The sequence below is a fragment of the Coenobita brevimanus genome, chromosome 55 (assembly GCF_032717465.1).
Source record: "Coenobita brevimanus isolate Jiangsu-jjx chromosome 55, ASM3271746v2, whole genome shotgun sequence".
NCBI classification, from domain to species: domain Eukaryota; kingdom Metazoa; phylum Arthropoda; class Malacostraca; order Decapoda; family Coenobitidae; genus Coenobita; species Coenobita brevimanus.
The window spans coordinates 47,048,182-47,060,684 of record NC_137008.1 but is presented as its reverse complement, the minus strand read 5'-3'; the positions used below and the strand labels follow the sequence as shown (position 1 = coordinate 47,060,684).

The window sequence follows — 12,503 nt, the reverse complement described above, 5'->3', positions numbered from 1 at the left end:
TTTTCCTGATGGCGAATCATCCATGTTTTGATGGCGATCATAGCTTCAGTGTACATGAGGATATTTTTGCCGCTTTACACCTTTTCATATTGTTTAGACATGCCTCCCAAGTGCCCTGCTTCATCTCCTGCATCGGGGGAGCCTGCTGCAAAGAAGCAGCAGCACTGTACTCTAACTTTGGAGAGGAAATTGGAAATTATAAGATGCCACGAGGAGGGGCAGGGAGTCTCAGAGATCGGGCTTGCTTTAGGCCTTGCAGCTTCCACCTTTGGGACTGTGACCAAGAAAAAGGAGATGTACAAGAAAATGACCACCTTGTCCTCAACATCTACAGGTATTACTTACCTCTACAGGTATTACTTACCTCAAAATAGGAGGGGTAAAGTTTAGGTGGGGGGTCCGAGGGGGCCCTGGGACGCATCCCCCCCCTTTCTACGCATGTTTCAATGGGGAAAATTGTTCTGATATACGAAATTTCGAATTATGAAAGTTTTTTTCAGTCCCTATCCCTTTCGTTTATTGAGGACACACTGTAATTGGGGCAAGGGGTGGGTCGCTATATCCGAAAGTTCGCTATATATGAGGGGTCGGTATTTCCGAGGGATTACCAAACTGAGTTCCTTATTTAAGGGGAGTCGTTTGGTCCTATGTGCTCAAACATAACCTAAACTAACTCTGTGAAGTTTTATATTGGGAATTCAATGGTTTATGAAGTTGTACATGTAAATACAATAATGTATGAAGTTGCATATAAATACAATATAATAAGAATACTGTACAGTACAATGTAGTACAGTAAAACTTCGATATAACAGACTTCAATAGACCTGAATTCACTTTTATTGGGCTCAAGGAGCTACCGGACTAAATTCCTATATATTGGAAAAAGTCTGATAAAGCCAGCAGCAGTCCGGACTGCCTGACCACTTCAGCTATATTCACCACAATAAGGTAAATAAAAGACATGTTTATCAGTGTACAGTACAGTATTACACTAAACCCTCGTTATACGATGCCTCTTTGTACGATATTTCGCTTATACAATGTCAAAATTTTAGTACCCTATGCCCACTATACAATGGGAACGATTTGCTACAACGATGGATCATCCGCGGCTCAGTGAACAGCGAATGTGCAAACGCAACAAAAACGTCCTCACACTGTCGGCATTAGACCACACATACTTGTCCACCAGTCCAGCCTCATTAGCTAGCCCTGCCCAGCCAGGCAGTTCTGACATTGATGAGTGAGGGCTGTGACTGTGAGGCTGAGTCGGGACAATTCGCCGTCAGGACGATTCCCCATCATTTATTTACATACAGTACACCCTCATTATCGACGGGGGTTAGGTACCTAAGATACCCGTCGATGCCTAAAACCGTCGATACCGATTTTCGTCTGGTCAGGTACCCTTTGTTTATATATTTTAGTATCCCTTCAATCACTCGTATGTAATATGCAGTTTAGTTTTATTGTTTCTTAGAAATAAATTAGTTAGGCAATTGAAAAACTGAATATCATAATAAAACTACTTATATTAAGTAAAGAATTATGGAAAAAATAGCATAATCTCTGATGTTGATGCATAGTGGTCGTACACTGGACCTCAACTTGTAATGGCTGCTGTATCATCACTTCTCTCTCCACTTACACCTCACTCCATCTAAAAATAAAAGGCGAAACCAGCAGTTGGAGCCATCCATACGTTTACATAACCGAGTGTGTAAAAAAAAAAAAAAAAAAAAAAAGAAAGCAGCAGTGGTGGTCATTCATACGTTCTAATAACTGAGAGTGTGAGGCAAGTGTTACGTTAGATCAGTTGTTCGCACCGATCTTCACAACACACGCGTGGTGCTGCTAGCTCATACCAGAGAGACCACGCTCTCCCATTTACTTTCATTCTCAAGAGCTTCCTTTCATTCTTGATATTCCATTTCTCCCAGACCTAAATTTTCACGACTGTATGGCAGTTTATGCTATCAATGATGAATCTTAGCCTAGCTTTCGCTAGGATCTTCTTTTAGGAAAATTCAACTCTCCTTATGCTCGTATATTTCATATTTAATCTCTGCTTAACTTTTGCAAGAAATATCCTTTATTGACAAAAAATCCAACTCGTCTTTAACATTATAACAAATGATACAGGAGCATGGGTTTTATCATATGTCTTGCTGCATTACCACACAACAGCACAGATACACGATCTTTTGCTGCTTTAAAGCCCGGCGCACTTTTCTCCTCCTTCGAAATGTACGTTCTATTAGGCATTTTCTTCCACCACAGGCCTGTTTCATCCACATTAAACACTTGTTCAGGCCTGTACCCTTTCTCCCTTATAAGTTCAGCAAAGTCACGTGGGTACGATTCTCCTGCTATCTGATCTGCTGAAGCTGCTTCACCAGTCATCCTAATGTTATGTAGGCCATACCTTTTCTTAAAATTCTCGAACCAGCCCTTGCTGGCTGCAAATTTCTTTTGCCTAGAAGCACCAACATTACTAGGCCTATCACCATCGTCATTACTTTCATCACCATCATCACTATTTTCACCTGCCTCACTTTCATCACCATTATCTTCACCAACACCACTGCTTTCACCAGCAAACCGAGCATAGAGTTGTTTTGCTTTGTTTCTGATGAACTGGGAGTCTAGCGGCACGTGTCGACGGTTTAAGTCCTCAATCCAAATATTCAGTGCCTTTTCCATTTTCACCAAGGCATCATCTGTCACATGCATCGTTACTTTAGCCGATCCTGGTGTGCACGAAGCCAGAGCATCTTTAATGTCTTTTTCTCTCCGTTTTATGCCACGAACACTGGACTCATTCATGCCATACTCGCGACCAACCGCTGTTTAGCTCATTCCACTTCTAAGTTTTTGTAATATTTCGTTCTTTACTTCCAAGGTAAGTACTTTCCTTGCTCTCTTAGCTGCCTTATTCCCAGTTGGAGTGTTACAAGGGCGCTTTGGAGCCATGATGATCGCGAAAGCACAATAGATGTGGCCGAACACGATATGAGAACAACAGACAAACGTGTACTGATGCTGTTGTTTGTTGGGTCGGCGGGAACATGCCACGAGCAGCCAGAGACACCTGGCGGGATGGCGCGCAAACTTGCTAGGAGGTGGCAATACAATTCTTTATTTTTTTATTTTTTTAATAATAATAATTTAACTCCCAGGAGAAAAAAAAACCGTCGATAATCAAATCCGTCAATAAAAAAAACGTCGATAATGAGGGTGTACTGTATCAGTTTATTTAGCAAGTACACTAGTTTTTTAACCCCTACACCACGGGCATGTTTACCAATGTTTTGCTTGTGCCGCGGGGTTATTCGGGCTCCGACAGACTCTCAAAAAATATTTGTCAAAAATCAGTTATTAGTCCTAGAATATTAAAATTACATATGCTTATGGCACATACCTTCAGCTTTCTCCTGGAATGTTTGTTGAGCCTTTATCGGTTACCGTAGGACTTGTGGAGACCTCTGAAGTTGGGTAACGAAGTCTCCACTTTACACTTCCCGACAACCCGTAATATGATTACCACAGCCAGATATTAACACTATAAACACTACTCTATGATTTTCAAGTAGTTTGGGATCCATACTCCAAAAAAAAAACCACTGTGAAAGCGATGAAAATTACGAGCACGTCTGACCGTCGCACTTGCGCTAGTTCGCTCTTGGTACTCTGTCATTTATTATTCATAAAATCCCTCACACTTTATATTTCTATTACTATATAACACTTATATATATCTACAGTCTTTATCCATAAGTTTCCTTCAGTAGTATTAGTTTATTGTCACTGTAGGGATTCAATTTCTTTCAGTAAAATACGTAGCATTCACTTTCTCGTCCTGTATACTAGCATTGAGAGTGAATGTCACTTTCACCTTCACTCTCATAACTCATAGTATTCAGACATGCTAGAGTGAAACTTTCAGTTTCATTACTCCTAGGGTATATACTCGTATTCTTATAGTACTACTCATTTACATTTCTATTTAGGTTCTCTATTTTATTTACGTTATTTACATTTCTATTTTATTTACACTGTGTTATGCACTGTCACTTGAAGTTACTTATAAAACTATTTTCCACTGTTCACTTATATTTACATTCATTACTTTCACTTGCTGTTTACACATTATTTACAATTCCACTTGCACTGTTTTACTCAATAGAAAGATCGTAGTCACTCTTTTATCAATTGTCAGCCCTTTACCTCTTTCCACACGAGGTTTAGTAGGGGGTAAAGGTTACAGGGCCCTTTGCATGGGGGTGAAAAGTCCCTGAAGCTAGCAAGAGCGAACAGAAGTACCTCCACTTCGGAAGATGAGAGTGAACTGATAAGGGTGGGCCGGGGTGGTGGCCTACCCAGGGAAATTCATTACTACCAACGTTAGGCTCTTGACACAGCTAATTTTAGCAGTGAAATGATTGGCAGGAAATCTAGACAATACATTATAAATTAGGTAGTTCCAGGTGAATGTAAATATCACTTAGGGGTCTCCCTTCCCTCCTTATATGTATATTTATTACGAAAATAGATTATACGGCATATTTCAAGGGGAAATAAACAGCGAAAATTAGCGAACGATGCACGTGAGGTGTTGTCAGGTGATAATTAGCCAATTCCAGGTGTATGGCACTCTCACTTACCTTATTTCTTTCTTGTATATATTATTTGGTATAAGACTAGGGCTTAGGGCATATTTCAACGGATGAAATCAGTGAAAAATTCCAGGGAAGATTTACTTAGCGTAGCATGGCTGGGCAGGCAAGAGGATAGGGTAATGGAGGGGGGGTAGGGAGGGGAGTCAAGAACGGTGAGAAATGGCTAAATTGTGAACAATGGAAAGGAAGAGAGAGGTGAAAAGATTAGTAAGAGAGAGTAAGAAGAGAGTGGATGAGGAATTTGGAAGAAATTTGAGTGTAAAGTGGAGGGACTGTAAGAAAATGTTCTGGAAAGAGGTGAAAAGAGTAAGACAGGGTGGAAGTGAAGTTAGCAGGGGAGTGAAAGATAAAATTGGTAGATTACTAGTGGAGAAGGGAGAAAAAGTGAGCAGATGGAGAGAACATTTTAAGGAATTGTTGAACGTAGAGGATGGAAGTAATGCGAGTATAAGTGGCTGGGGAATGGCTGGGAGAAGGAGGGAGGTGAGAAGACAGGAAGAAATCAGTAGGATAGAAGTTGTGGAAGCAATGAAGAAAGTTAAATCAGGGAAAGCCCCAGGAATTGATGGAGTGTGTGGTGAAATGCTGAAGCATGGGGGAGAGATAGTAGTAGAATGGATGTGGAAGATGTGCAGATTGGCCTGGGAGGAAGGTAGAGTCCCAGAAGATTGGAAGTCAGGTATAATTATTCCCTTGTATAAAGGAAAAGGGGAAAAAGAAGTGTGTGGTAACCATAGGGGCATTTGTCTTCTTAGTATAATAGGAAAAGTGTATGGTAGGATACTTATTGACAGAGTTAGAGAAAGAACAGAGAAATTAGTTGGAGAAGAACAGGGAGGCTTTAGGAAGGGAAGAGGTTGTGTAGATCAGATATTCATTCTTAGATCTTTAGTGGAAAAGTTTCTAGAGAAGGGAAAGAAGTTGTATGCGGCATTCATGGATTTGGAGAAAGCATATGACAGGGTGGATAGACAAGGATTGTGGAAAGTGTTAAGAATATATGGAGTAGATGGAAAGTTGTTGAATGCTGTGAAGAGTATGTACGATGGTGCGAAGGCTGCAGTGCGTGTGGATGGTGAACTAAGTGAATTTTTCTCTTTGAAGGTTGGGTTGAAACAGGGATGTGTCATGTCTCCATGGTTGTTCAATCTGTACATGGATGGGGTAATAAAAGAGGTACAAGGTAGGGTAGTGGATGTTGGAGTGGCCATGGTGAGAGAGGATAGTGTTTGGAAACTCCCTGTACTGTTGTTTGCAGATGATACTGTGTTGTTGAGTGAAGACGAAGGGGAGCTGCAAGGCTTGGTTGATGAGTTTGAGAGAGTGTGTAAGAAACGGAATCTAAAAGTGAATGTAGGGAAGAGTAAAGTGATGGTCTTTGAGAGAGGTGAAGTCAGTGAATGTACAGCGAGGTTGGATGGTGAGGAATTGGAAAATGTGAGTACGTTTAAGTACTTGGGTAGTGTGATGAGTAAGGATGGAGGTTTGGAGGGTGAAGTGCTTGAAAGGGTACAGCAGGGAAGAAAGGTTGCTGGTTCCTTGAAAGCAGTGATAAGAAACAGGGAAGTGAGCATGGAAGTGAAAAAGTTACTACATGACAGTATTGTGATACCAACTCTAACGTACGGAAGTGAAGCTTGGACGTTGTTGGAAGGACACAAGTCAAGAGTTAGAGCAGTGGAAATGAGTTATTTAAGAGGAGCCTGTGGAGTCACATGGAGAGACAGGCTGACGAATGAGGATATAAAGGAGCGTTGTGGTGTTGATGTGGATGTGATAGGAAGCGTTATGAGGAATGCACTGAGGTGGTTTGGCCATGTGGAGAGGATGGAGGGTGAAAGACTGACGAAGAGAGTATATGTGAGTGAGGTGGAGGGGGAAAGAGGGAGGGGGAGGCCGAGGATGAGATGGAGGGATGGGGTGGAGAGGTATATGAGAGAGGGGGGTGTGAGCTGGGAGCAGGGGAGTGAAATGGCGGGGGACAGGGCGACTTGGAGGCGATTTGTTTGTGGCCACCCCAAACGGGATTGAGGCGTCTGGCAATAGATAGATAGATAGTGAACAATGGATGGGAGTACAGATGAGATTAGGAGTGCTGACTAGTTTTGGACATTGGCAGTACTGATAGATGATACAAGCCCCCACTTGGAAGCCCGGGTGAATTCAAAATAACACAGAATCACAAAAGTGACGCCCCGCGGTATGATCCCTTGCTCCCAAGCGTCACGAAAGTGACGCCCTGCAGTTATGGGGTTAATTATGTAAGTTATAAAAGTGATGGTGGTTTATTGTTTATATAGTAAATGTAAAATATTGCATCAAATCATGGGCATTAAATGAAAAATAATAATATATTGAAACGTGAATCAGCTGATTTATGATCGATCCTTGATCTTAGCATAAGGCTACATACGAGACATTGGCATTTATATAAATGCGTAATTACCTTAAATGAACGATCGACATACTTTGGAATTATACAAATAATCTTCATGTTACGTCTATATAAATGTTTCGGGATATTTCGCCATCACAACAAAAACGAGACAATTCGCCATTGGGACTTTTCGTCGTCAGGATGATTCCCCGTCGTTTATTTTCATATCAGTTTATTTAGGAAGTACACTAGTTTTTTAGTACTGTACTTGTACCTCTTCAAAGTCGTTTTAAAATATACCCTGGATGTTGTAGTACCAATAGAAATTAATGAAAACAGCTGTGGGTGATGCTAGAACATAATTCAAAGTCAACTACATCAAGGTAGAAACAAGTTAAATATTGTCTAAAAGTGCAACTTACAAATGATATCCAAAGCCAATGCTATTGAATGAAAATAGACTTTGATAGATCCCCCTGAGAATTAGTTATTAAAGTATCAGTTAATCAGTAATAAGTATATTTATAGAATGACGGGGAATTATCGTGATGGGGAACGTCCATATTATGACGACGAATTGTCGACCTCATGGCGAATTGTCTAGGAACCACATAAACAACCGTTGCTTGCTTCAGTAAAGGTAAGATCTACTGTATACTGTAGTTTTCATGCTTTTTTTTCTCTTTATTCACTATTAATGTGTTACTTTAAATGTTTAAACATAAGGATATTTCATGTATGTGAATGCTAAGGTGTGTATATGTGAGAGTTTAGGCACGTCTGGGAACGTATCCCCATTGACTCCATGTTATAATGGGATTGCTATATGATGGATTGCTTTACGATGGGGTTTTCAGGAACGGAACCTCATCGTATAATGAGGGTTTACTGTATTATACATCTTATACCATGTAATTCATGTAGTGAAGATATAACACCGTACAGTACCACAATGGTAATCAAAACAGTTTAAAAACCGTTCATACAATCTGGACTAATGTCTGATACACTGTATATCGGAAAAAGTCCAGAATAGCAGGGAAAAGTCCAGATGTCGCTTTTATCGGAATTTCGCATTTTTCGGAATGGTTTGTGCCCCAATTAGTCCGTTATAGTGAGATCTTATTGTTACAGTACACTTACTGTGTCAGGAAAGGATGCTGTAGTCACCGTGGGCTGATTCCCGAACTTCCCTCGCATTTAGCGACCTTTGTTCGCAAAATCCGGGGGAAGTTCGGTTGCAATTTGGCCGCTCGTTATATCTGAAACTTGCAATACTGGGGTTCGTTATATCAAGGGTTTACTGTATACAGTATTCAAAAAAGGAAAAAGAAAATAAGAAGTCAAATGACGAGATGAAATTAGGTGAAAACCAAAAATTTTATACCTTGCCATAGAAAAATATTCAGCAATAAAAATCTAATAAAGATATATAAATCTGGTTTAAAACATGCAAACTTACAGTAAATTACCTTTATGGTGTTATATAGATTTCGGTAACTTATTTATATTTATTGCGTGGTAAAGTGAAAGGAAAAAAGATCCACAATTACAGTATATTGATTCTCGGCCACATATTCTTTTTCTTTTATTTCTCTTTGTAGATACACTTTTCACTATGGAATGCTCAGTGTGGTGTTATTTTGAAGCTGAATAGTTGTAGTTTTTAGCGGAATGTTCAAAAAGGGAAAGCAAAGAAAATAAAAAGTCAAAATGACACGTGTATTAGGAAAAGTGCAAGGCAATTATATAACCTCTGATCGTTATGACGGCTACAGCGCAACTGCCTTCGTTCCCTGCTCTGGGACAAAACCACGAGTCATACCACATGCTCACTGCCCACCATGCACAAAACAACCATCCCACGACATCATGCCCGAGTTTCTTTGTTATGACGCTTAACTGCAGTTTATGGTGAATATTTTACAAAAGTATCTTAAAATGACACTTAAAAGTTTCGTTGGAATCTCTGAGGTTGGATTTGAAATGACCCTCAAAATCGTCATCGGAATCTCAGAGGTTAAGTTTGGTTTATATCTTGTAAAATAAACCAAAAATTCTACTTTGTTCATTAACCTAATCCGTAAATCTTAATCCTATCGACAACAATTTATTTAAAAAATCTAAAACACATGTGTCAGCAATAAAAAAGAGTAGCATAAGTAACCATGGACAAAAAACCTTGTAGTGCTGGGTATGTAGTTATGATGCCAGCAGAAACTTCAAACATTTTATTAGTATGGCATACAGTAGGACAAAGTAAACTGGGGACCTGCAGGTGTGTACTAGGCTTTGTAATTATTTTGTAGGCAAAGGCAAGCATGATGGGGGGGGGGGGAGCACCAGCTGCGGTCTTGCTAAGTGCACCTGATAGGCTTGGGCTGGCCTTGCCCTGGCCCCAGCATCCTCCACATCGCCTGACTCCATCACACCACCACCACCACATGCCACATCAGTCATGAACCCCTCAGAGTTCTAGGCAGACAACAGATGCACCATCGTCATCCTCAATTGGTGTTGAGGACACTGAATCTTGTTGTAGTGGAGTAATGAAGGTGGTAATCAGAGTGTGATGCCTTCAGTTCACATCCTTGGCATGCCTGTCTTGGTAGTAATGGAGACTGTTTTCTGTGGCATCCAGAACCTCTTGAGCTCTCACTTTACAGTTTTTGTTCATTGTCACTTGATCTTTAAATTCATCAAAGGCCTGCCAGGATTTTGCTTACATACTGGATCGGTAGATCTTCACTATCCATGGCCATGGCTTGGTACGGTGATACACTTCCTCGTGTGCTTCACAAGGGCAGGTCGCTCTGTGCAGCACAATGCCAGATTTGGCTCACATTGCCACCCTGATTTTGTGTTTTCAAAACCAACTTGTGCACTCGTGATTATTTAATTCTCCCCCATATTAAGTGAATGTACTGTAAATGTACTGTATATGTTTTAGCTATCCTTGTTCTGCTTTTACTCCTGTTATACAGCAGGAGTGCCATCTGTTGTTATGCTGCCATGATCATTTTTGTGTCATCAGTCAGTCAGACCTTGAGCAGTATCATTTGTAGCTTTTCTATATGGACCTTAGACATGAGACATGTTATAATCCATAACTGAGTAGGGAGAGTTTGGGTATTTGTATGTATGTAAATAGTTCCAATACTTTTTTAGATGATGTCCATAAGTAGTGTTGTAAAAGACTTTTGTTATTTACAGTTACCAGTAAGCATCCTTGAGAGAGTAATCCCTGCACCATCCCAGAAGACAGGTGTTTTCTTGAGTGACCGGGCAGCTGCCACCAACCACCAGGCTCTCATTCGTGCTGACCAGCTAAGTCGTGTATCTGCTTCAGAACCTTGGCGGGCACAGCTACTTCTGCATCATCAAATGGACTTAAACACCATGGAACAGAAGACTGCAGACTGCAGATACAAGACTGTCTATGACTTTGAAATCGATGCCTTAACTATTGTACATAATGTTGTTATATATCAAGGAGGTAAGAGTTGTGTTTCCAAGTGTCATTTGTAAATTTTACAGTAAACTTGAGACAGTAACATTTCCATGAATAGTTGTAAGGTCAGTCATTAGCAGGCTAATAAACTGTTGCCGTGCTAAGGAGTGCCATTTTATTTTGCTTGGTGTGCAAAGAACGATGAAATAATAATAAGGTTATATTATGTGTCTAAAAGAGTAAATGTTAAAGGTTAGTTAGGGATTGGGGAGCTAGAATTCATGGGCTAGAGTACTGTAGCCTTGAACATTTAAGCATTGGAGACAGATTAATGTTTCTGGTTGCATTACATAAATGAAATGCCTCCAGTAACCTCTAAGCCTTTGGGAGAGTTGATGGGAGCACTCACCATCGACACACTCAGTGTAATGCTGCTCTTGGGTGCCAATCCTTTTCTCTCTTCTTTCCTTCGTTCCATCCTTTCTCTTCTGTCTTTCTTTCCTTCATTCTTCCCTCTTCCTTCTGTTTGTGGGTGACTGTACACTGAGTGATAAGTCAAATAGTTTCCTGTACACCAGGAAACTATTTACTATGCTGAGTGTTAACCATGTAACCAAATTATGGCACCTGGTGGTTTAGTGGGTAATGAAGGCACTCCAATCAGATTGAGCCAGTTAAAGGTTTCTATTCAAGGGGTAGTTGGGGTGTATTGCCCACGTAATGCCACACATGCATGAGTAAAGCTGGTCACTCTCATCTTAAATGTCAGGACCAATTTGCTTAGTCCCAGGCTCCTACACTTCTCTTGGGGCAACGCTGGATTAGATGATGAATGAATGAATGAAAAGCACAAGACAAGGGTGTCACTCCTAGTGGTGTGTTTTACCAGTAGACTGCAAAGCATCAGATAGTATAAAGTAATAAAACTTAACACTCGCAGAATCATCCTTTCTATTTTAGTCATCAAATGTTGCACTCAGGATCAAGGTATTTGTTCATGATAGTGAACAGATCAGGCCCACTCCTTTTGCCAGTAAATCATTTATGGGAGGATTATAGGGGGTGCCTTTTGGCATAAAAAGAACTGGAGATAATCATCATTACCATAAAAACAAAACTATGTTGGTTGGATGTAACAGACAGTATTATCCTCTTTGGAGTGTAAGAATCTAAGGTGGGCTACCATAGTCTGGGACAGGTGAAGAGTGGGTAACAAATTTACACCCCTAAAAGAATTTCATCATCATCTGTAATGCAATGCTTCCTCTTTGGAACCTCTGGACAGATGATGGCTGTGACAATTTCCTCCATTCTCGTTTCTCTCCACATATGTCTATCCCCATCCTAAATGCCATATTTTTTCACCCTCTTCTCCTATTCTCTTAAATATACTCATCCACTGTCTTCTGCCATACCACATATGGCTGTCATCTTTCAATATTCTCTGGCATCCTTAGTCTGACTTTCAAAAACTCTCTTTGGCACATGGTATCTGTACATATTTTTAGTGTTTCCTTATCATATATAGTATACAGTATATACAGAATTTCCTTTTGTCCCTGCAGTAATTCCAAAATACATTACTTATAATTTCTCAGTTGCTTATGCCATCCATTCTGCCTTTGCCTGCATCTTTTCTGTGAAGACCTATTTCTGTAGCCTGTTACCCAGCAAGCTCTCTCACACATACACACACACTGCTCAGGTTTCACTACCATATGATGATACTGGCAGAAACACTTCCACGCTAATCATATTCGCTTCTGTACCTACCATCATATCCTTCAAAATAGTACGAAGTTCTCCAGCCATTCTTCTCCCATAAAACAATGTCACTGTATTCTAACATTCCATTTTTGCCATTTATATTGTGTACAATGTGTCTTTCAGATACTTAAAACTATCAGCCTCCACAGGCACTTTGCTTTTCATTTGTACAACTCTGTTCATCCTGTTTCTTCTGTCTGTCTAGTACATACTTAACAACGTGGAA

General features: G+C 40.3%; 1 protein-coding gene across 1 annotated transcript in view; it reads left to right on the top strand.

Moving 5' to 3' along the window:
• Positions 1–12,503, top strand: part of LOC145401213 (zinc finger MYND domain-containing protein 11) — a 643,482-nt gene that overhangs the window by 313,062 nt on the left and 317,917 nt on the right. Inside the window, exon 7 of the mRNA XM_080273521.1 lies at positions 10,273–10,555. Coding sequence (XP_080129647.1) covers positions 10,273–10,555 — 283 coding nt within the window. The remainder of the gene's footprint in view (positions 1–10,272; positions 10,556–12,503) is intronic.